Here is a 20,505-nt window from a genome sequence, read left to right on the forward strand (position 1 = left end):
TTTTACTTTGTGTAATGACTCATCCATTCCCAGTCTCTATTCAAGCCTAAGTTAATTGTATCCAGTTTGCAAATTAATTCCAATTCAGCAGTCTCTCGTTGGAGTCTGTTTTTGAAGCTTTTTTGTTGAAGTATAGCCACTCTTAGATCTGTGATCGAGTGACCAGAGAGATTGAAGTGTTCTCCAACTGGTTTTTGAATGTTATAATTCTTGACGTCTGATTTGTGTCCATTCATTCTTTTACGTAGAGACTGTCCAGTTTGGCCAATGTACATGGCAGAGGGGCATTGCTGGCACATGATGGCATATATCACATTGGTAGATGCGCAGGTGAACGAGCCTCTGATAGTGTGGCTGATGTGATTAGGCCCTATGATGGTATCCCCTGAATAGATATGTGGACAGAGTTGGCAACGGGCTTTGTTGCAAGGATAGGTTCCTGGGTTAGTGGTTCTGTTGTGTGGTGTGTACTTGCTGGTGAGTATTTGCTTCAGATTGGGGGGCTGTCTGTAAGCAAGGACTGGTCTGTCTCCCAAGATCTGAGAGAGCGATGGCTCGTCCTTCAGGATAGGTTGTAGATCCTTGATGATGCGTTGGAGAGGTTTTAGTTGGGGGCTGAAGGTGATGGCTAGTGGCGTTCTGTTGTTTTCTTTGTTGGGCCTGTCCTGTAGTAGGTGACTTCTGGGTACTCTTCTGGCTCTGTCAATCTGTTTCTTCACTTCAGCAGGTGGGTATTGTAGTTGTAGGAATGCATGATAGAGATCTTGTAGGTGTTTGTCTCTGTCTGAGGGGTTGGAGCAAATGCGGTTATATCGTAGAGCTTGGCTGTAGACAATGGATCGAGTGGTATGATCTGGATGAAAGCTAGAGGCATGTAGGTAGGAATAGCGGTCAGTAGGTTTCCAATATAGGGTGGTGTTTATGTGACCATCGCTTATTAGCACCGTAGTGTCCAGGAAGTGGATCTCTTGTGTGGACTGGTCCAGGCTGAGGTTGATGGTGGGATGGAAACTGTTGAAATCATGGTGGAATTCCTCAAGAGCTTCTTTTCCATGGGTCCAGATGATGAAGATGTCATCAATGTAGCGCAAGTAGAGTAGGGGCATTAGGGGACGAGAGCTGAGGAAGCGTTTTTCTAAGTCAGCCATAAAAATGTTGGCATACTGTGGGGCCATGCGGGTACCCATCGCAGTGCCGCTGATTTGAAGGTATACATTGTCACCAAATGTGAAATAGTTATGGGTCAGGACAAAGTCACAAAGTTCTGCCACCAGGTTAGCCGTGACAGTATCGGGGATACTGTTCCTGACGGCTTGTAGTCCATCTTTGTGTGGAATATTGGTGTAGAGGGCTTCTACATCCATAGTGGCTAGGATGGTGTTTTTAGGAAGATCACCAATGGACTGTAGTTTCCTCAGGAAATCGGTGGTGTCTCGAAGATAGCTGGGAGTGCTGGTAACGAAGGGCCTGAGGAGGGAGTCTACATAGCCAGACAATCCTGCTGTCAGGGTGCCAATGCCTGAGATGATGGGGCGTCCAGGATTTCCAGGTTTATGGATCTTGGGTAGCAGATAGAATATCCCAGGTCGGGTTCTAGGGGTGTGTCTGTGCGGATTTGTTCTTGTGCTTTTTCAGGGAGTTTCTTGAGCAAATGCTGTAGTTTCTTTTGGTAACTCTCAGTGGGATCAGAGGGTAATGGCTTGTAGAAAGTGGTGTTGGAGAGCTGCCTAGTAGCCTCTTGTTCATACTCCGACCTATTCATGATGACGACAGCACCTCCTTTGTCAGCCTTTTTGATTATGATGTCAGAGTTGTTTCTGAGGCTGTGGATGGCACTGTGTTCTGCATGGCTGAGGTTATGGGGTAAGCGATGCTGCTTTTCCACAATTTCAGCTCGTGCACGTCGGCGGAAGCAGTCTATGTAGAAATCCAGGCTGCTGTTTCGACCTTCAGGAGGAGTCCACCCAGAATCCTTCTTTTTGTAGTGTTGGCAGGAAGGTCTCTGTGGGTTAATATGTTGGTCAGAGGTGTGTTGGAAATATTCCTTGAGTCTGAGACGTCGAAAATAGGATTCTAGGTCACCACAGAACTGTATGGCTAAGAGCCACAGGGCTTTTAGCTCATGCAGTAGAGGCTCATACACTAAGCTTCAGAGGTTCCCAGGTTCGATTCTGCCCACCAATGGTCATTATCCTTGCCCTTACCCTCTACCCACCACTCAATGTGTGAGAGAAAGAAGTGCTGCTGAAAGACTTCTCCCTATTGCCTGGCTTGGGTCTGGGTTACAGACTGTTACCATATACCAAAGGGTAGTATTCACCACCACTAGAGGTCCCACAGGGAAGTGTGTGTTCTTTTAACCACACAATCTGTGAAGGTTCCCACTTAGTGTCACAGGGATAGATGCTGTTACTGTTTGGTTATTAGTTCTTCTATTACTTTGGCTCAGTTTCCTTTTGCGCTTCCTTTTAGTTCCCTTCTCCGAGAATACTCGCTATCCCAAGTGTTATTAAAGCGGTTATTCAGTACTCAGAGGAGACAAACAGCATCTGATTGTGTGTCTGTTACAAAGGCTGTATCACTGAATTGCAGACATTATGTGCTATTGCTGCAATGGCGGTAGGAGATAGCACTGTTACTAGACACGTTAACCCTAGATGTAGCTCCGCTCCATTCTGAGCCCGTTGTGTCCTGCAGCAGAACAGAGATTAGTGCTCAGGACTTGTACTGAGCATCTGTGTTCACACCCCTGGAAGGGGAACAGGATGATAAATCCATACATAGTTGGGGATTGGTCCTGCTTTGAGCAGGGGGTTGGACTAGATGTCCTCCTGAGGTCCCTTCCAACCCTGATAGTCTATGATTCTAGGATTCTATGAACCTGGGTTGGGTAAGTGGTTTATACAGCGTCGTTACGGCAGCACACCAATATCCCCCCCAATTCCTTGTCCATTGCCAAATTATAGCATGTTTTCTCGTCATGTTCACAGAGAGCTGAACATATGTGATATTGTGTGTCAAGCTGACAAGCGCAAGCACAGCTGGGCTGTCCTGCTCTATGAGTAAACGGCTTCACAGCCTCATTAGCTACCCGATCCCCGCTCTATGGCCCTTGTTTATCAGGCTCCTCTTCAGTGCCTTGGCCCTCTGACTGTCCCTGAAAAGGAGCCCTGCCTCTTCCCCACTCCCTCCATTCAGGCTCAGGCTGTAGCTCACCTGAGTCAGCTGACCCAGGCCGATTGCAGTATGGGACGTACCCAAAGCTAGGTCTACGCTGCCGTTAAAAACCCACCATTGGCCCATGCAAGCCGACTCAGGCTCGTGGGGCTCAGGCTAAGGGGCTGGTTAATTGCAGTGCGGGCATTTGGGTTGCAGCTCAGGTTCTAGGACCCCGTGAGTTGGGAGGGTCCCTGAGCTCAGGCTGCCGCCCAAACCTGAATCTCTACACTGCAATTAAACAGCCCCTTAGCCCGAGCCAGCTGGCACAGGCCCATCATGGGTGTCCAGCTGCAGTGTAGATACCCTCAGTGACCACCTCCTAATCCTAGGAACCTGCCTACTCCCGAGTGACATCCACCTGAGTTAGCTCCTTCCCTAAGGGCTAAGCAGACGTTTCCCATCTGCAGCAGCGGGTCTTCCCTTGTCAGGATGTCAAAAGCCTGCTGGTATAAATACCATCTACCCCAACTAGAAATGTTACGAGGGCCCAGCTGCGGTTTGGTGAGGCCAGGTCCCAGGACAGCCCAGGTCCCAGGACAGCCCAGCTAGGGTTAAGGAAGGGCAAAAGGAGTGCCTCTCCACCTTGCCTCTGTGCGGTGCCTCAGGAGATGGAGTCACGCTTGTGATGATATATACTTGGGCTGCCTTTGATGTGCAGATGTGTTTGCCATAGTATCACCGCCCCTGCCCCAGCCCCCGGTCTCATGCATGGTGCTGCCTCTCATGGCATCTTGCGTCACAAGTAGCCAAGCCAGGAATGACAGCAGACATGAAGGAACCTGGACTCTTTGGGCTATATTCAGCTGTGGCCTAAGCAGGCATGTAGCAAGGTCTCTCTAAGGCTGGAGTCAGACCTTGCCTTGGTTTCCAAGCACACCCAGGTCATGGCAGTGACGTAGTCCTTCAGTGAAGTCCAAAAGTCCCCCTTTCCAGGGCTTAACTCCAGCATAAACCAAAACCAAATCTTCCACCCCAGGCTCTTCCACTGGGCACAGCTTTCTCCTCTTATGGTCTGTCCTCTGTCACCCTGTCTTGGCTTCTCTGGACTCTGACCAATCCCGCCTTCCCTGCTTTACAGGGCTCATTGCATCCCTCACTGCTTGGCTGCATAGGGGGAGACCAGCTTACCCTCTACTATGGTTCCCAGCCCTGGGAACCCTTAGCAACCCAGCTGCCTGTCCTGTAACCTCCTGCTCAGGGATGCTTCACTGTCCCTTCCCTGGGGAGCCTCCTGCTTTCAAGGGAGCACTGCCTCCCACCTACGGTGTTCCTGGCAACTCCCAAGACTGTTCTTATAGCCCAGCAGGCCTGGCTTTTAGTCACATGACCCTTGCATTCATCCTCTCCCCCTGGGAAGGCAGCAAGCACCAGTATGCCACTGCGCCCCATCGCCAGGCCAGGGCCAGGGCCTCCTGGGGCAAGGTATGGCTAACTCTGTTTCACTTCCGGGGGCTGCACCCACTTATGGCACATTGCATCTAGTACATTAAAAAAAGAAGCCTCCTTTAAAAAAAAGAATCAAGCCATAAACCCTCATCTGTCCTTGAGATTTCAGTCAGTGGTTCCTGGCACTGATGCAAACCCCTAGCATAATCTCCCCAAAGCTATGCCAGTGCTGGTTACCCATCTGAGATGCCAGGGTAGCACCACCACAGCTTTGCCTACCTTCACAGGAGGTTTGCCCCAGTGCAGCTGCACCAATGGCTGTGACTGGCACAAGGTTGTGTCAGTGGGAGCTGTGCTGAATTCTGATGTTAAAAGCTTGCCCACGACCCATGGGCTCAGCCTTCCCTGTTGCCAGAGACAGGATGGTGAGGCTGTATGTTGTGCTTGCAAGTGAGTAACTAGACACCTGGACGGCTTTAGTTCCTAGAGACCCCTTTGCGACAGGGGGTCTCCCCTTCCGGGGCACCACTTGATGTACTGGGGTTCCACTGAGCCTGCCCGTTTCTCCAGCCTGGGCTCCCTCACCCTGTCCTGCTGAGCCAGGCCCTTGAGCCCGCATCTAGCCCACACACACACACACACACACACACACACGCACGGCCAGCTGCAGAATGACAGTGATACTGAAATCAGTGCTGCATGGGAAGGCTTTCAGCTAGGGAATTACCCAGTACTCAGGTGCACACACTGTTTGGAGTGTAAACCCAAAATTATGTTGTCTTGCACTGCACAGAAATCTATACAGCACAAGCTCATGAAATCCACCCACCTTCCATATGGAGGCAGATAGGCACAGCTTTTTGTCCCCCAGTTATGAATTACACAAACTAGTTTTAGAATAAACAAAAAAACAAGTTTAACTACAAAAGGTAAATTTTAAGTGATTATAAGGGGTAGCAAACAGATCAAAGCAGATTACTGAGCAAATAAAACAAAACACACAACCTAAGCTTAATACACTAAATTAACTGGTTAACAGTAGCACATTCTCACCCTAAATGCTGTTCTGTGCAGGTTGCAGAGTGTCTTGAAGGTAACCTGCCCATCTCTGGAAGGAGGGAAATTAGTATCTTCAAAGTCCTATTGTCCTTCCTAATGGCCCATCCAGGCTGATTGCATACAGTCTGATGGGTGGTCCCCAAGTGTAAACACAGTTGTAATTGTTATATAGTCAATATTCGTATCTTCAGATACAGAAATGATACATGCATATAAATAGGATAATCATATTCAGTAAATCATAACCTTTCCAATGATATCTCTGTGATGTTATCTAATTAAAATATGACCATGTAGATCATTGTTGCAGCCACTGTTATATAATTGCAACAAATCTTGTACAAAATGTGGCATGTAAGATGTCTATGGAAAGGTTATGACTCGCTGAATATGATTATGCTATTTGTATGCATATATCATTTTTGTATTTGGATTTCAGATATTTGCTCCTGGGATAACACCCACAAGGTATTTAGCCTGCACATCTTGAAGGGACTATTCAAATTAAGTGGCTCATCAAGGTATACTTAACTCACAATGGACCATGGGAGACGCTGATCTATACTTAAGGGACTTTCTTGCTATGACTAAGCAAATTCATGCATGGATGTGTGACTTGCCCATGTGACTCCAAACTCCATCTTTTACCTGTAATTTTCCACTAGCTGTGCCGAGGGCTTTGTTTGAAACAATGGGTTTCCCTCCACATGGCAGAAGCTATAAAAGGCCCTGGAAACATCTCCATTTTGCCTCTTTCCTGCTCAAGCCTCTGGATTTACACTAATAGGAGCGGTCATAAATATAAAGGGAAGGGTAAACACCTTTAAATCCCTCCTGGCCAGAGGAAAAACCCTTTCACCTGTAAAGGGTTAAGAAGCTAAGATAACCTCACTGGCACCTGACCAAAATGACCAATGAGGAGACAAGATACTTTCAAAGCTGGGGGGGAAATCTGTCTGTGTGATGCTTTTGCCAGGACCAGAACAGGAATGCAGGTCAGAACTCCAATAAAGAGTTAGTAAGCAATCTAGTTAGATATGCGTTAGATTCTGTTTTGTTTAAATGGCTGATATCATAAGTTGTGCTGAATGGAATGTATATTCCTGTTTTTGTGTCTTTTTGTAACTTAAGGTTTTGCCTAGAGGGATTCTCTATGTTTTGAATCTGATTACCCTGTAAGGTATTTACCATCCTGATTTTACAGAGGTGATTCTTTTACTTTTCTTTAATTAAAATTCTTCTTTTAAGAACCTGATTGCTTTTCATTGTTCTTAAGATCCAAGGGTTTGGGTCTATGTTGACCTATGCAAACTGGTGAGGATTTTTATCAAGCCTTCCCCAGGAAAGGGGGTGTAGTGCTTGGGGGGATATTTTGCGGGGGAGACATTTCCAAGTAGGCCCTTCCCCTGTTCTTTGTGTAACACTTTGGTGGTGGCAGCTTTTAACCTAAGCTGGTAAGAATAAGCTTATGGGGTCTTTCATACAGGTCCCCACATCTGTACCCTAGAGTTCAGAGTGGGGAAGGAACCTTGACAGGAGAATTCTAACCAAGGGACTGAGGTCCTTCCAATGATTTGGAAGCAACCAGAGATTTGATTTAAGCCAGCAGTTTATTCCATCTCTGCTACAAGCCTGAACCAAGAACTTGGCAATTATTGTATGCATTTGATTCCTTTAACCAATTTTAACTCTCTTCTTTCTTTCTACTCTGTCTACTCTGTTGTGGTAAGTCGACTTACACTACACAACTCCAGCTACGTGAATAACGTAGCTGGAGTTGATGTATCTTAGGTTGAGTTACCGCGGGGTCTACACTGCGGGGGGTCAACAGGAGAAAATCTCCCGTCAACTTACCTTACTCTTCTTGTTGGGGGTAGAGTACAGGGGTCAACTGGAGAACAATCTGCAGTCGATTTGGCGGATCTTTACTAGACCTTCTAAATCAACCGCCAGTGGATCGATCTCAGAGGGTTGATCCCCTCTGTAGTGTGAACCTGCCCATAACTAAACCTTTAGATATCAGATACTAAAGGATTGGCAATGGCATGATTATCGGGTAAGATCTGAGTTGTATATTGACCTGGGTGTGTAGCTGATCCTTTGGGATCAGAAGAACCTTTCATTTGATGAAATTGGTTGTAAAGAACCACTCATCTTAAAGTTTAGTGTTTTTGGTGGTGATACAAGGACTGGAATGCCTAAGGAAACGCTGTTCTGACTTCTTGTTAGCCTGCGTGGTGAAACAGAAGTTTACTTTTGTTGCTGGTTTGGTATATCTTATGGGAGAATAACCACCAGTTTTGGGGGGAGGGGAGGTGTCTGCTCTATTTCTCAGCTGTTTGTCCTAAATTTGGTATTCTCAGTTGTGACTCATGAAGGCATGACCCATCACATGACTCATCTTGCATAAAACATACCTTAGTTGTGTCATATTCTTATAAGCATAGCTCTATGAAGAATATGGGGCATAGGGTCACACCCTTATCTTTGAGCTGGACACCTGCGGGTGTAATGTGTGGCTCAGCTGTGAAGCATGCAGGCCATCAGAAAATGAAACGCAGTAGCTCAGAGAGCCCTGGATTGCAGGCAGATGGCAACCCTGACTCCTCGTGTTTTCTTCTTGTTCCTAGATGCCTCAGCAACCTGCAACCATCATCCAACAGTTACCTCAGCAGCCACCTGTCATCACACAGATCCCGCCTCCACAGTCCCTCCCGGTCCCCCGCTCTGGAAGCATTAAGGAAGGTAAGGGTCAGCCACCCCAAAATACAGGGTCATTCACTGCTCTGAGATCAGAGGGAGTTCAGGAAAGCAGGAGAAAGTATCACTGTGGTGACATGAGACAGCACTCAAGTTACCTTGTGACCTAGCACAACCAGGCTGTTAATGGAATTACTGATCTTGCCAATCAAATATCTGGGCCCTCTGACATGGGAACTTAGAATAACTTTAGAGCTGCTGGGCACTTTATCTTGCAACAGACAGAGAGGCACTATACATTTGGCAAAAACCAGATTAAGCAGTGGAGAGGGTTTAGGGGAAGTAGAACAGCATAAGGGAAGATACTGGTTTAAATATTAACAAGGACATTTGCAGCTAAAACTTTACAAACAACTAATGCCAAAATGAGCAAATGAGGTTTTTGTACCCACTGTCCATTCTCCTTAGTACAATATAAGCGTTTATTTTAAAATGTGTAGGAATGGCCTGTCATTGGAAACAAGAGGAGGCAGCTGAATGTGCTACCCTGCGTGCACATAAACAATTTTGTTTTGTGTTTCTAAACAGAAGTGAGCAAGGTCCAGGAATAGCATATGGAGCTAATATCTGGGTTTCTTTCCCCAACTCAGATTTTTGCATGGGGTTTCCTGGTACTGCAGGGAAATGAAAAAATCTGAGAGCAACTCCATAGTCCATTGCTTGGGGATTAAATAAAGTCTCTGCTTTATTTAATTTTATTTATTTTATATTCTAAAACAAAATGGACCAAATTTATGTCTGACCACCCTGAAGTTGAATGCAGTGTTCTTGTAGCCATATCAGTCCCAGGATATGAGAGAGACAAGGTGGATGAGGTAATAGCTTTTATTGGTGAGAGAGACAAGCTTCTGAGCCCCACAGAGCTCTGTTGGTCCAATAAAAGCTATTCCCTCACCCATCTTGTCTCTCTAATTCCCTGAAGATGATGCATTTACACCAGGGATGAATTTGGCTCAATGTGTCCAGTTAAATGAAAAACCTGATTGTTTTTGTGTTGTGGTTGAATTGGTTCTGGTGCCAAGATACCAGGGTGATCGGCTCAAGGTGGATATATGCACTCTAGATGCATTTTTAAAGCCACATGGAAAGAAATTACAGGGTGACAGTTTAATGTCCCTTCAAGCTGGGGAAGATGTTTAAACAAACATTTAAAAGAAATTTTTTCCCTAAAATTTCTGGTCATGTTTTCTGATTATAGAAGCCCTGGCTGATTAACAGTTTGTCCCTCAACAGCTTTCCCCGTGTGATCTTGCAGTGAAGGGATGATGCTCACTTTGAGGTGTCTCAATCATTTTCATGGCAGCAAACGAAGGTCCCAGACACAGGCCTGCACCGCAGCTGTGTGTTGCGCAGTGCTTTGGGCTCCAGGGAGGAGTAGATGCAGACCCTCTTTCACTTTCAGTTTGTGTGGGTTCTCACTAGAGCACCAGGAATGGTTTGCCTTAACCTGCAAAATTCCCCACTACGTCAGCTCATGTTTGAGCAACATCTGGGACCCAGCCATGCCAGCTGGGCTCTCGTTCGTTCCTGCAAACTGCCCACAAAGAGCTTTTTGTGAAACATATTTTCTCTAGCTGGCTTCCCCCAGAATTGGACAGGCTTCAGCTGGTGGCACGAGGCTGGTTTCTTCAGATAGGTCACTCAGTGGAAAGCATGTAGTACCCTCCTGTGCCCTGGTTGGCTGTGGTTGTTCTCTGTGGCCAGCGGGGCTAGCCCAGCCCAGCAGAAGCTGTCGTCCGGGAGTTTCTCAGACTGACCTCTCTAATTCAGCTGGAAAAACAAAGAACAGAGCACACTGTCCCAGTCCCCATGGCTGCGTCAGTCTTGTACCTCCCACAGTTACCCTCCGTGTTGGGAATGCTCTCATGGTCCAAATGGGCAGGAATCCAATGACAGTGAACTGTGAATGTGGGTCGGTGACATGTTTCAGCCATAGGCAAATCAGGCGTATGAATGGGAACCTTGTGGGACTTTCTGGCCTGTAAAGCCGTACAAACTGGTTTCTATGCAAAGACTTGTGATGAGCCTCTTTGGACCTGCATGTGCAGGGTTTCGGTCAGCTGCCCCTTCTGAATCCATCTCCATTTGAGAGTCTGGACAAGCCCAAACCAGCGAGGCTTGCCTTAGTTTGGGTCACAAATACATAGCGAGGGCTTCTTTGCAGAGACACGGAAAAGCTAAGATGGGCTGAGAACCTGAACACTCTCATCCAGCCCTAGGTATCTGCCATAAATGGCAGTCACTGGCCAAGGAGATAGCTGTGTCTATTAATATTCTCCTCCTCCAAGCATGAAAGGCCCTTTCAAGATCCCCTTTCAGCTGCATTCCCGAAGTTGGAGCTGTGTGGGCGCTCTGCTAAGAATCTGACCCACTGAGATGCCCTTTGCCCTCTGTCTCTCACTGGCAATGCTGTTCCTTTCCCCTTGGGATTTGTCCGTTCCCAGACATGGTGGAGATGATGTTGATGCAAAACGCTCAGATGCACCAGATCATTATGCAGAACATGATGCTGAAAGCTCTGCCACCAATGGCGTTCTCACAGCCCAGTGGGACCGGGCCTCCCTTGCTGCAGCACACCCAGCAGGTAACGACATTCACCCCTACAAAGAGACGCTGGGGCAGGAGAGGGGGAGTTGATCTCCACATGCTGGTGCAGGGCCTGGGGAGCGCGTTTTGAATATTTGGGCCGGAATGCGGCTTCAGAACCCATTGCCTGTGGAAGCGTGTCATAGGGCACTGCACACACTGGCTGGTCTATGGGATGAGCTCAGGCTGGATGGTGTCTTCTGGAGCTGAACCCCCACATGTCTCCTGACTCTGCCTAGGGTGATGGAGGGGTTCAGCTTCTATGCCACCTCTGGATAGGATGTACAGGATATGCCCCTCTGTCCACAGCAGGCCAGCTCTGCTCTGCCACAATCTCACCTCCTCTCTGCCCAGCGCTGGCCTCATACAGGCCTGGGGCCAGACTGTGTTTGGCAACATGCAGGCTGCTGCTGCACTCCCGCAGGCTGGGCGCACTCCTGCCCTAAGAGTGTAGCTGAATTGCATGTTTTACATAAAAAAAAACATTCAGACATCTAGGGAAGAGCCCACTTCCCAGATGCCCACATAGTAACTGAGAACCTAGGATTCTGCCCTAGGCTGGGGCAGACACTTGCATTTACATTCATGGGAATATTTCTATGGGCCTTCCATTTCCTGAAAGCTTATTTTGATGGAACCCGTAATTGGTAAAGTCTGGCGTGGCGCTTTGTGATGGGCTGGAACGGAAGCACTGATGTGATGGTGGGGCCTAGAGACCCCAGTCAGGCTCAGGGCCCTGCATACTCAGGGCTGGGCACACCCACACGTGTAGAAACAGAAGAATTTCCAAAAGCACCTAAGGGCCAGATTTGTAAAGATTTGTCTAACTCCCACTGAAATCAACAGGAGTCAGGTGCCTTCATACCCTTAAACTCTGGCCCTAAGTGACTTAGGAGCCTCAGTCTCATTGAAAGTCAATGGGAGTTAGGCTCCTAGGCTCATCTGAAAATCCCCCTAGGTGCCTCTCTGCATCTTTAGGCACCTAAATCCCTTTACAAATCTGGCTCTAAGTGCCTAAGGCCCAGATTATTAAAGGTATCTAGACGCCTAACTCCCACTGAACTCAGCGGTGGAGTTAGGGACCTAAATCCTTTTGCCTAAAATGTGCCCAAGATTGAAATGTGACACAGGAACCTAAGTCACTGAGGTGCGTTTGAAAATGTTACTCCAGCCCCTGCCCGGAGGGGTTTCCAATCTAAGCAGGAAGGGCAGTTAATTTGGGAGTTCCCATGGTTCCCCCCACGCTGTGCTGAGAGATGCCCTGGGCTTCCCTCCCCATTTCACACCTGCATGCATGCCAGGGCCTTTTCTTTTCTCTGTGCACACAGACCAGAAAGTGCTCTTTCTCCTGGCCTCACTCAGGTGTGATGCTCTCTGGCCCCCTTGTGTTAAGACTATCACCACCACACATCTGAGCTTGTAACACTCACCCGGCTCATAAAACCTGTGCTGGGTGCTATTTCCAGCTCCAACGGATGGCTTACACAACCCAGCCCCCTAGCCTTCACAGGGCTCTGGTAGGAAACACAACACCCTTCTCTACCTGATCAGCTTTGGCTGTGGTGGGCGGAGCTGGCATTTGCTGCACCTGTTCAGGCCACTTCTCTACACCAGACATACTCCAGTGTTTAAGAGCAGCTGTCGGCTCTCCTGTTTCAGGGCAAGCTCTGCAGCAGCCACTGCTAACTGACAGAGTATTGCACTAAGGGAAGCATGAATCTTCTCCGCTGTGCCTGCTCTCAGCCAGGTTTGTTAGGGAGTGGCATTTACAATACACCCCAGAGCAGTGTGCAGTGTGAGTGGGGCCAGGGAGGGTGGGAACACCTGTGCTCATAGGGGGACACATGAGGAAAATTAGGGTGCTCATAGGACACTGCAGCACTGTCTTAAAGTGAGAGTAGTGCACTACGTGTGTCCCAGCCCTGCCAGAGAGATCCCCGGCCTGCCTCACAAACACACTTTCTGCCCTGCTTTGTACTCTCCTCACTCCAGTTTTGGTGGCTTTAACATCCCAGGTGAATATTCTCATCCATATTGAATGGAAAGGCAGAGTCTTGTTTAATGCGATGCCTGACGCTGCAGGAGGGAAGAGCAAACAGCCTAATCGCAGGCTAAAGGAAATAAGAGTAAAGGTTCAGGAGCCTGCACCTAAGAGCCAAGGAACAAGCAGAGCTGCCCTCTTGTTCTTTACATCCCATGGCAAGGCCAGTTGCTTTGCCCTGGCTGTTCCCAAGGTGGGGAAGTGTGAGTGGAGCCGGAGCGTGCAGTATGTCTGCACTGCAGTTAGACACTCTTGGCTGGCCCATGGCAGCTGACGTGGGCTCATGGGGCTGTTGAATTGGGTTTAGATGTTCAAGCTCAGGCTGGAGTACAAGCTCTGGAACCCCCCCAAGGGAATAGGTCCCAGACACCAGCCTGACCCCGAACGTCTACAGTGCAGTTAAAAAGCCCCGTAGCCTCAGTCCCTTAACCCAGATCAGCTGGCATGGGCCAGCCGCTGATGTCTAATTGCTGGGTAGACAGACCCTGGCTGTCTGGATGGGACCCAGCCACCCATGCAGTTGTTATTCCACTGTAGTCCATGTAGCTGGGCCTTGGGCCCAGGAGAAGGGACTGATCTTTTCGAGAGTGCTCCAAGTTGGCACTGTGTTGGTGAGGAACAGACCATTGTGCTCACCTGCCATATGGATACAAATTTAACAAATTACCCTTTTTCCTTTAAATTGAGGATCCCCAGTTTGCTGCTCCAGTTGTTGTGAAAGCAGAAAAACCAAGGCCATCAGCGGTGCATCACCACCACCATTACCCTTCCCCAGGAGTGCAGGCCATTCCTTCTCAGCTGCCCCCGGTTGGCTACTCCATGTGGCCCCCCCTGATGTCATCCAGCCTCATGGGACAGCCTGGAGGATTCCCATCTGCTGTGCATCACATGACTGGCCCAATTAGCACCTTCCCTGCAATGCACACGTAAGTAAATAAGCTGCCCTGCCAGGAACTGTTGTAGTCCCTTTCCTCCTGCCGCCTTGGAGTGGCTAAGTGGGCTCACAGGAGGCCAGAGCAGCAGTGCCCTGAGGTCTGACTTACCGTTGGTTTCTGACTACAGCACAGTTTGCAAACTGAGTTTAAGTGACAGTAAGAGTAGTGTGGCAATGGGAGAGACTCTGCGATAGGAACTAACCCTCACTGACTGCTGCTCAAATGGGAGTGTCACACAAGAGCTACAACCACAACAGTGATTGGTATACTATCCCCGTGGAAATGCCAGCTGGAAGATCCCAACTGCTTTTTGGAACAAGTAGCAGGGATGTTGTTCTGTGGCTCCTGGGCCTCCATGAGAACTGAGAGCCCTTTATAACCCAAGAATGCCCAGCTGAACGAAAGCGTCCACTGTAATCTAACTCAGGTTAATATTGCCCTCAGGCGTGACGTCCCTAAAACAGAGAAACAGTCAAAGGTTTATGAACAAGACTAGACATTACAGCAAATATTTATTGACCAGGAAGAAGAATTTATTCCTGGAATAAAGCTGAGCCTTTGGTATACACCCATGTTTCTAACTGGTTTTTCTTTTTCCAAGTGTAGTAACCGATGGACTCCTCCGTAGCTTGCCCCCGGATTTGTAGACTCCTCAAGCCTGTAGCAAAGGTAACCAATCAGCTCAGCTCTCTCTTTCCCCGTGCACCTCTGCCCTGTGTGCTCCCTGCTGTCCCACAGCTTCTCCTGACTGGGATATTGCTAACTGCCGCACAGTCTGCTGGGGCTGGCTTTTGGTTGTGACCAAATCTCCCCTAGGGAGACTGAGTTTTTGCAGTCCTCCAGTGACCTTTCAACCTGGCCATTATTAACCAGCCAACTCCTTGGGAGTGTCGCGGTCTGAGCAGGCTGTGAGGAGGAATCTGAAGACACCGAGGTGGATCATCATGTCATGGCAATGGGCAACTCCACTGAGAGAATTTGGCCCAGTAGCTGAGGGGTTTGTCCCACGGCACTGTTGTTGCTTTCATTTGAACCATGCATTTGTTTCGGTGCCATTTCTCTGACATTACAGCTTGGAAATGCTTTGTAAACGAAGTGCCAGAGGCAGAGGCTGCCCCCTGAAATGTAGTGAGGACAGGGATGGACGGAGTCTGTTTGCATTGGCATTCATCCCACTCTGCTCACGGTGGGATCTGAGCTCGGGACCATAGCACAGGAGATCATTAGCTAAACAGATCACAACTTCTAACCCTGTTGCTTTATAGACAGCGTGCTGCAAGGTAGAAGAACTAGTCTGAGAGCTAAACACCGAGCGGTGCTGGGCATCTGTAAGTCTCAGTGAAGTCAATGTGAGTTGCTAGTGTTCACCCGCCTCTGTGCATCCAGCCTGGGAAGATTTGGGCCACGCCATTTAAAAAGGATTTTCTCCTTTGTCTCTAAAGTTCCCCCTCTAGCCAAGAGTCCTGTGCCCCTATGCACTTGACACCATCATTTTATAGTTACACCAACCATATGCTATGGGCTAGCATCATACACTTTACAGCCATTTCTTTCTGTTGCAGGTGGCTAGTGAGTGGACATGGACTGTATGCGTCACCCATGCACGTGAAGCATAGCATCACTGGAGACTACTTTCTTTAGAGAGTTCCTAAAAGATTCTGGCTGACAGGAATCTGCTGTATAAATAGCCACGTGACATTAGTGGAGTTGATAACCAAGGAAGAGATGGCAGAATGGTGTAATAAACTGTGGAAATGCAAAAAAACATTGTTACCTCTTCTGGATCTGGGCAGTTAGCCAAAACTTTGGGGTCCTGAGGCTGTTTCCATTAGGAGGAGAAATTGATGATAGAATCAGCTATTTCTTTGATGCAATCCTAGTTATTTACAAAGAATGTAAATAAAGTCCTAATTCCTTGAACACAAGAGGACGCAAACAGGAGACAGGTTTCAGAGTAGCAGCCGTGTTAGTCTGTATTCGCAAAAAGAAAAGGAGTACTTGTGGCACCTTAGAGACTAACAAATTTATTAGAGCATAAGCTTTCGTGAGCTACAGCTCACTTCATCGGATGCATTTGGTGGAAAAAACAGAGGAGAGATTTATATACACACACACAGAGAACATGAAACAATGGGTTTATCATACACACTGTAAGGAGAGTGATCACTTAAGATAAGCCATCACCAACAGCAGGGGGGGGAAGGAGGAAAACCTTTCATGGTGACAAGCAAGGTAGGCTAATTCCAGCAGTTAACAAGAATATCAGAGGAACAGTGGGGGGTGGGGTGGGAGGGAGAAATACCATGGGGAAATAGTTTTACTTTGTGTAATGACTCATCCATTCCCAGTCTCTATTCAAGCCTAAGTTAATTGTATCCAGTTTGCAAATTAATTCCAATTCAGCAGTCTCTCGTTGGAGTCTGTTTTTGAAGCTTTTTTGTTGAAGGATAGCCACCCTTAGGTCTGTGATCGAGTGACCAGAGAGATTGAAGTGTTCTCCAACTGGTTTTTGAATGTTATAATTCTTGATGTCTGATTTGTGTCCATTCATTCTTTTACGTAGAGACTGTCCAGTTTGGCCAATGTACATGGCAGAGGGGCATTGCTGGCACATGATGGCATAGATCACATTGGTAGATGCGCAGGTGAACGAGCCTCTGATAGTGTGGCTGATGTGATTAGGCCCTATGATGGTATCCCCTGAATAGATATGTGGACAGAGTTGGCAACGGGCTTTGTTGCAAGGATAGGTTCCTGGGTTAGTGGTTCTGTTGTGTGGTGTGTGGTTGCTGGTGAGTATTTGCTTCAGATTGGGGGGCTGTCTGTAAGCAAGGACTGGTCTGTCTCCCAAGATCGGAGAGAGCGATGGCTCGTCCTTCAGGATAGGTTGTAGATCCTTGATGATGCGTTGGAGGGGTTTTAGTTGGGGGCTGAAGGTGATGGCTAGTGGCGTTCTGTTGTTTTCTTTGTTGGGCCTGTCCTGTAGTAGGTGACTTCTGGGTACTCTTCTGGCTCTGTCAATCTGTTTCTTCACTTCAGCAGGTGGGTACTGTAGTTGTAGGAATGCATGATAGAGATCTTGTAGGTGTTTGTCTCTGTCTGAGGGGTTGGAGCAAATGCGGTTATATCGTAGCGCTTGGCTGTAGACAATGGATCGAGTGGTATGATCTGGATGAAAGCTAGAGGCATGTAGGTAGGAATAGCGGTCAGTAGGTTTCCGATATAGGGTGGTGTTTATGTGACCATCGCTTATTAGCACCGTAGTGTCCAGGAAGTGGATCTCTTGTGTGGACTGGTCCAGGCTGAGGTTGATGGTGGGATGGAAATTGTTGAAATCATGGTGGAATTCCTCAAGAGCTTCTTTTCCATGGGTCCAGATGATGAAGATGTCATCAATGTAGCGCAAGTAGAGTAGGGGCATTAGGGAACGAGAGCTGAGGAAGCGTTGTTCTAAGTCAGCCATAAAAATGTTGGCATACTGTGGGGCCATGCGGGTACCCATCGCAGTGCCGCTGATTTGAAGGTATACATTGTCACCAAATGTGAAATAGTTATGGGTCAGGACAAAGTCACAAAGTTCTGCCACCAGGTTAGCCGTGACAGTATCGGGGATACTGTTCCTGACGGCTTGTAGTCCATCTTTGTGTGGAGTGTTGGTGTAGAGGCTTCTACATCCATAGTGGCTAGGATGGTGTTTTTAGGAAGATCACCAATGGACTGTAGTTTCCTCAGGAAATCGGTGGTGTCTCGAAGATAGCTGGGAGTGCTGGTAACGAAGGGCCTGAGGAGGGAGTCTACATAGCCAGACAATCCTGCTGTCAGGGTGCCAATGCCTGAGATGATGGGGCGTCCAGGATTTCCAGGTTTATGGATCTTGGGTAGCAGATAGAATACCCCAGGTCCTGGCTCCAGGGGTGTGTCTGTGCGGATTTGTTCTTGTGCTTTTTCAGGGAGTTTCTTGAGCAAATGCTGTAGTTTCTTTTGGTAACTCTCAGTGGGATCGGAGGGTAATGGCTTGTAGAAAGTGGTGTTGGAGAGCTGCCTAGTATTTCTACATAGACTGCTTCCGCCGACGTGCACGAGCTGAAATTGTGGAAAAGCGGCATCGCTTACCCCATAACCTCAGCCATGCAGAACACAGTGCCATCCACAGCCTCAGAAACAACTCTGACATCATAATCAAAAAGGCTGACAAAGGAGGTGCTGTCGTCATCATGAATAGGTCGGAGTATGAACAAGAGGCTACTAGGCAGCTCTCCAACACCACTTTCTACAAGCCATTACCCTCTGATCCCACTGAGAGTTACCAAAAGAAACTACAGCATTTGCTCAAGAAACTCCCTGAAAAAGCACAAGAACAAATCCGCACAGACACACCCCTGGAGCCAGGACCTGGGGTATTCTATCTGCTACCCAAGATCCATAAACCTGGAAATCCTGGACGCCCCATCATCTCAGGCATTGGCACCCTGACAGCAGGATTGTCTGGCTATGTAGACTCCCTCCTCAGGCCCTTCGTTACCAGCACTCCCAGCTATCTTCGAGACACCACCGATTTCCTGAGGAAACTACAGTCCATTGGTGATCTTCCTAAAAACATCATCCTAGCCACTATGGATGTAGAAGCCTCTACACCAACATTCCACACAAAGATGGACTACAAGCCGTCAGGAACAGTATCCCCGATACTGTCACGGCTAACCTGGTGGCAGAACTTTGACTTTGTCCTGACCCATAACTATTTCACATTTGGTGACAATGTATACCTTCAAATCAGCGGCACTGCGATGGGTACCCGCATGGCCCCACGGTATGCCAACATTTTTATGGCTGACTTAGAACAACGCTTCCTCAGCTCTCGTTCCCTAATGCCCCTACTCTACTTGCGCTACATTGATGACATCTTCATCATCTGGACCCATGGAAAAGAAGCTCTTGAGGAATTCCACCATGATTTCAACAATTTCCATCCCACCATCAACCTCAGCCTGGACCAGTCCACACAAGAGATCCACTTCCTGGACACTACGGTGCTAATAAGCGATGGTCACATAAACACCACCCTATATCGGAAACCTACTGACCGCTATTCCTACCTACATGCCTCTAGCTTTCATCCAGATCATACCACTCGATCCATTGTCTACAGCCAAGCGCTACGATATAACCGCATTTGCTCCAACCCCTCAGACAGAGACAAACACCTACAAGATCTCTATCATGCATTCCTACAACTACAGTACCCACCTGCTGAAGTGAAGAAACAGATTGACAGAGCCAGAAGAGTACCCAGAAGTCACCTACTACAGGACAGGCCCAACAAAGAAAACAACAGAACGCCACTAGCCATCCCCTTCAGCCCCCAACTAAAACCTCTCCAACGCATCATCAAGGATCTACAACCTATCCTGAAGGACGACCCATCACTCTCACAGATCTTGGGAGACAGGCCAGTCCTTGCTTACAGACAGCCCCCCAATCTGAAGCAAATACTCACCAGCAACCACACACCACACAACAGAACCACTAACCCAGGAACCTATCCTTGCAACAAAGCCCGTTGCCAACTCTGTCCAATATCTATTCAGGGGATACCATCATAGGGCCTAATCACATCAGCCACACTATCAGAGGCTCGTTCACCTGCGCATCTACCAATGTGATATATGCCATCATGTGCCAGCAATGCCCCTCTGCCATGTACATTGGCCAAACTGGACAGTCTCTACGTAAAAGAATGAATGGACACAAATCAGACGTCAAGAATTATAACATTCAAAAACCAGTTGGAGAACACTTCAATCTCTCTGGTCACTCGATCACAGACCTAAGAGTGGCTATCCTTCAACAAAAAAGCTTCAAAAACAGACTCCAACGAGAGACTGCTGAATTGGAATTAATTTGCAAACTGGATACAATTAACTTAGGCTTGAATAGAGACTGGGAATGGATGCGTCTTTACACAAAGTAAAACTATTTCCCCATGGTATTTCTCCCCCCACCCCACCCCCCACTGTTCCTCTGATATTCTTGTTAACTGCTGGAATTAGCCTACCTTGCTTGTCACCATGAAAGGTTTTCCTCCTTCCCCCCCCTGCTGTTGGTGATGGCTTATCTTAAGTGATCACTCTCCTTACAGTGTGTATGATAAACCCATTGTTTCATGTTCTCTGTGTGTGTGTGTATATAAATCTCTCCTCTGTTTTTTCCACCAAATGCATCCGATGAAGTGAGCTGTAGCTCACGAAAGCTTATGCTCTAATAAATTTGTTAGTCTCTAAGGTGCCACAAGTACTCCTTTTCTTTTTGCAAACAGGAGACAGTTTCTTTGCTCACAATTCTAAGCTTCTATTAGTCAGCACTTGATCCAAAAGCTCTTAGGGCTTGTCTCTTCTGCAGTCAGGAGGTGTAATTGCAGCAGGTGTAGACAACCAAACTTGCTTTGATGTTGCTGGTGTGAACAACACTAGCAGTGAAGCCACAGCAGACAGGAGGTGGCAGCCACTAAGGTATGCACCC

At 47.8% G+C, this 20,505-nt stretch overlaps 1 protein-coding gene across 1 annotated transcript in view; it reads left to right on the plus strand.

Annotated features, from left to right (window-relative positions):
• C11H21orf58 (chromosome 11 C21orf58 homolog) overlaps nucleotides 1-15,905 on the plus strand; it is a 101,953-nt gene extending 86,048 nt beyond the window's left edge. Inside the window, exons 5-9 of the mRNA XM_043504753.1 lie at nucleotides 8,295-8,409; nucleotides 10,869-11,008; nucleotides 13,739-13,977; nucleotides 14,588-14,655; nucleotides 15,549-15,905. Of these exons, the coding sequence (XP_043360688.1) occupies nucleotides 8,295-8,409; nucleotides 10,869-11,008; nucleotides 13,739-13,977; nucleotides 14,588-14,633 (540 nt within the window). The 3' untranslated portion in view covers nucleotides 14,634-14,655; nucleotides 15,549-15,905. The remainder of the gene's footprint in view (nucleotides 1-8,294; nucleotides 8,410-10,868; nucleotides 11,009-13,738; nucleotides 13,978-14,587; nucleotides 14,656-15,548) is intronic.
• Nucleotides 15,906-20,505: the final 4,600 nt, after the last annotated feature.

This window comes from Dermochelys coriacea, chromosome 11, assembly GCF_009764565.3.
Source record: "Dermochelys coriacea isolate rDerCor1 chromosome 11, rDerCor1.pri.v4, whole genome shotgun sequence".
In the NCBI taxonomy this organism is placed as follows: Eukaryota; Metazoa; Chordata; order Testudines; family Dermochelyidae; genus Dermochelys; species Dermochelys coriacea.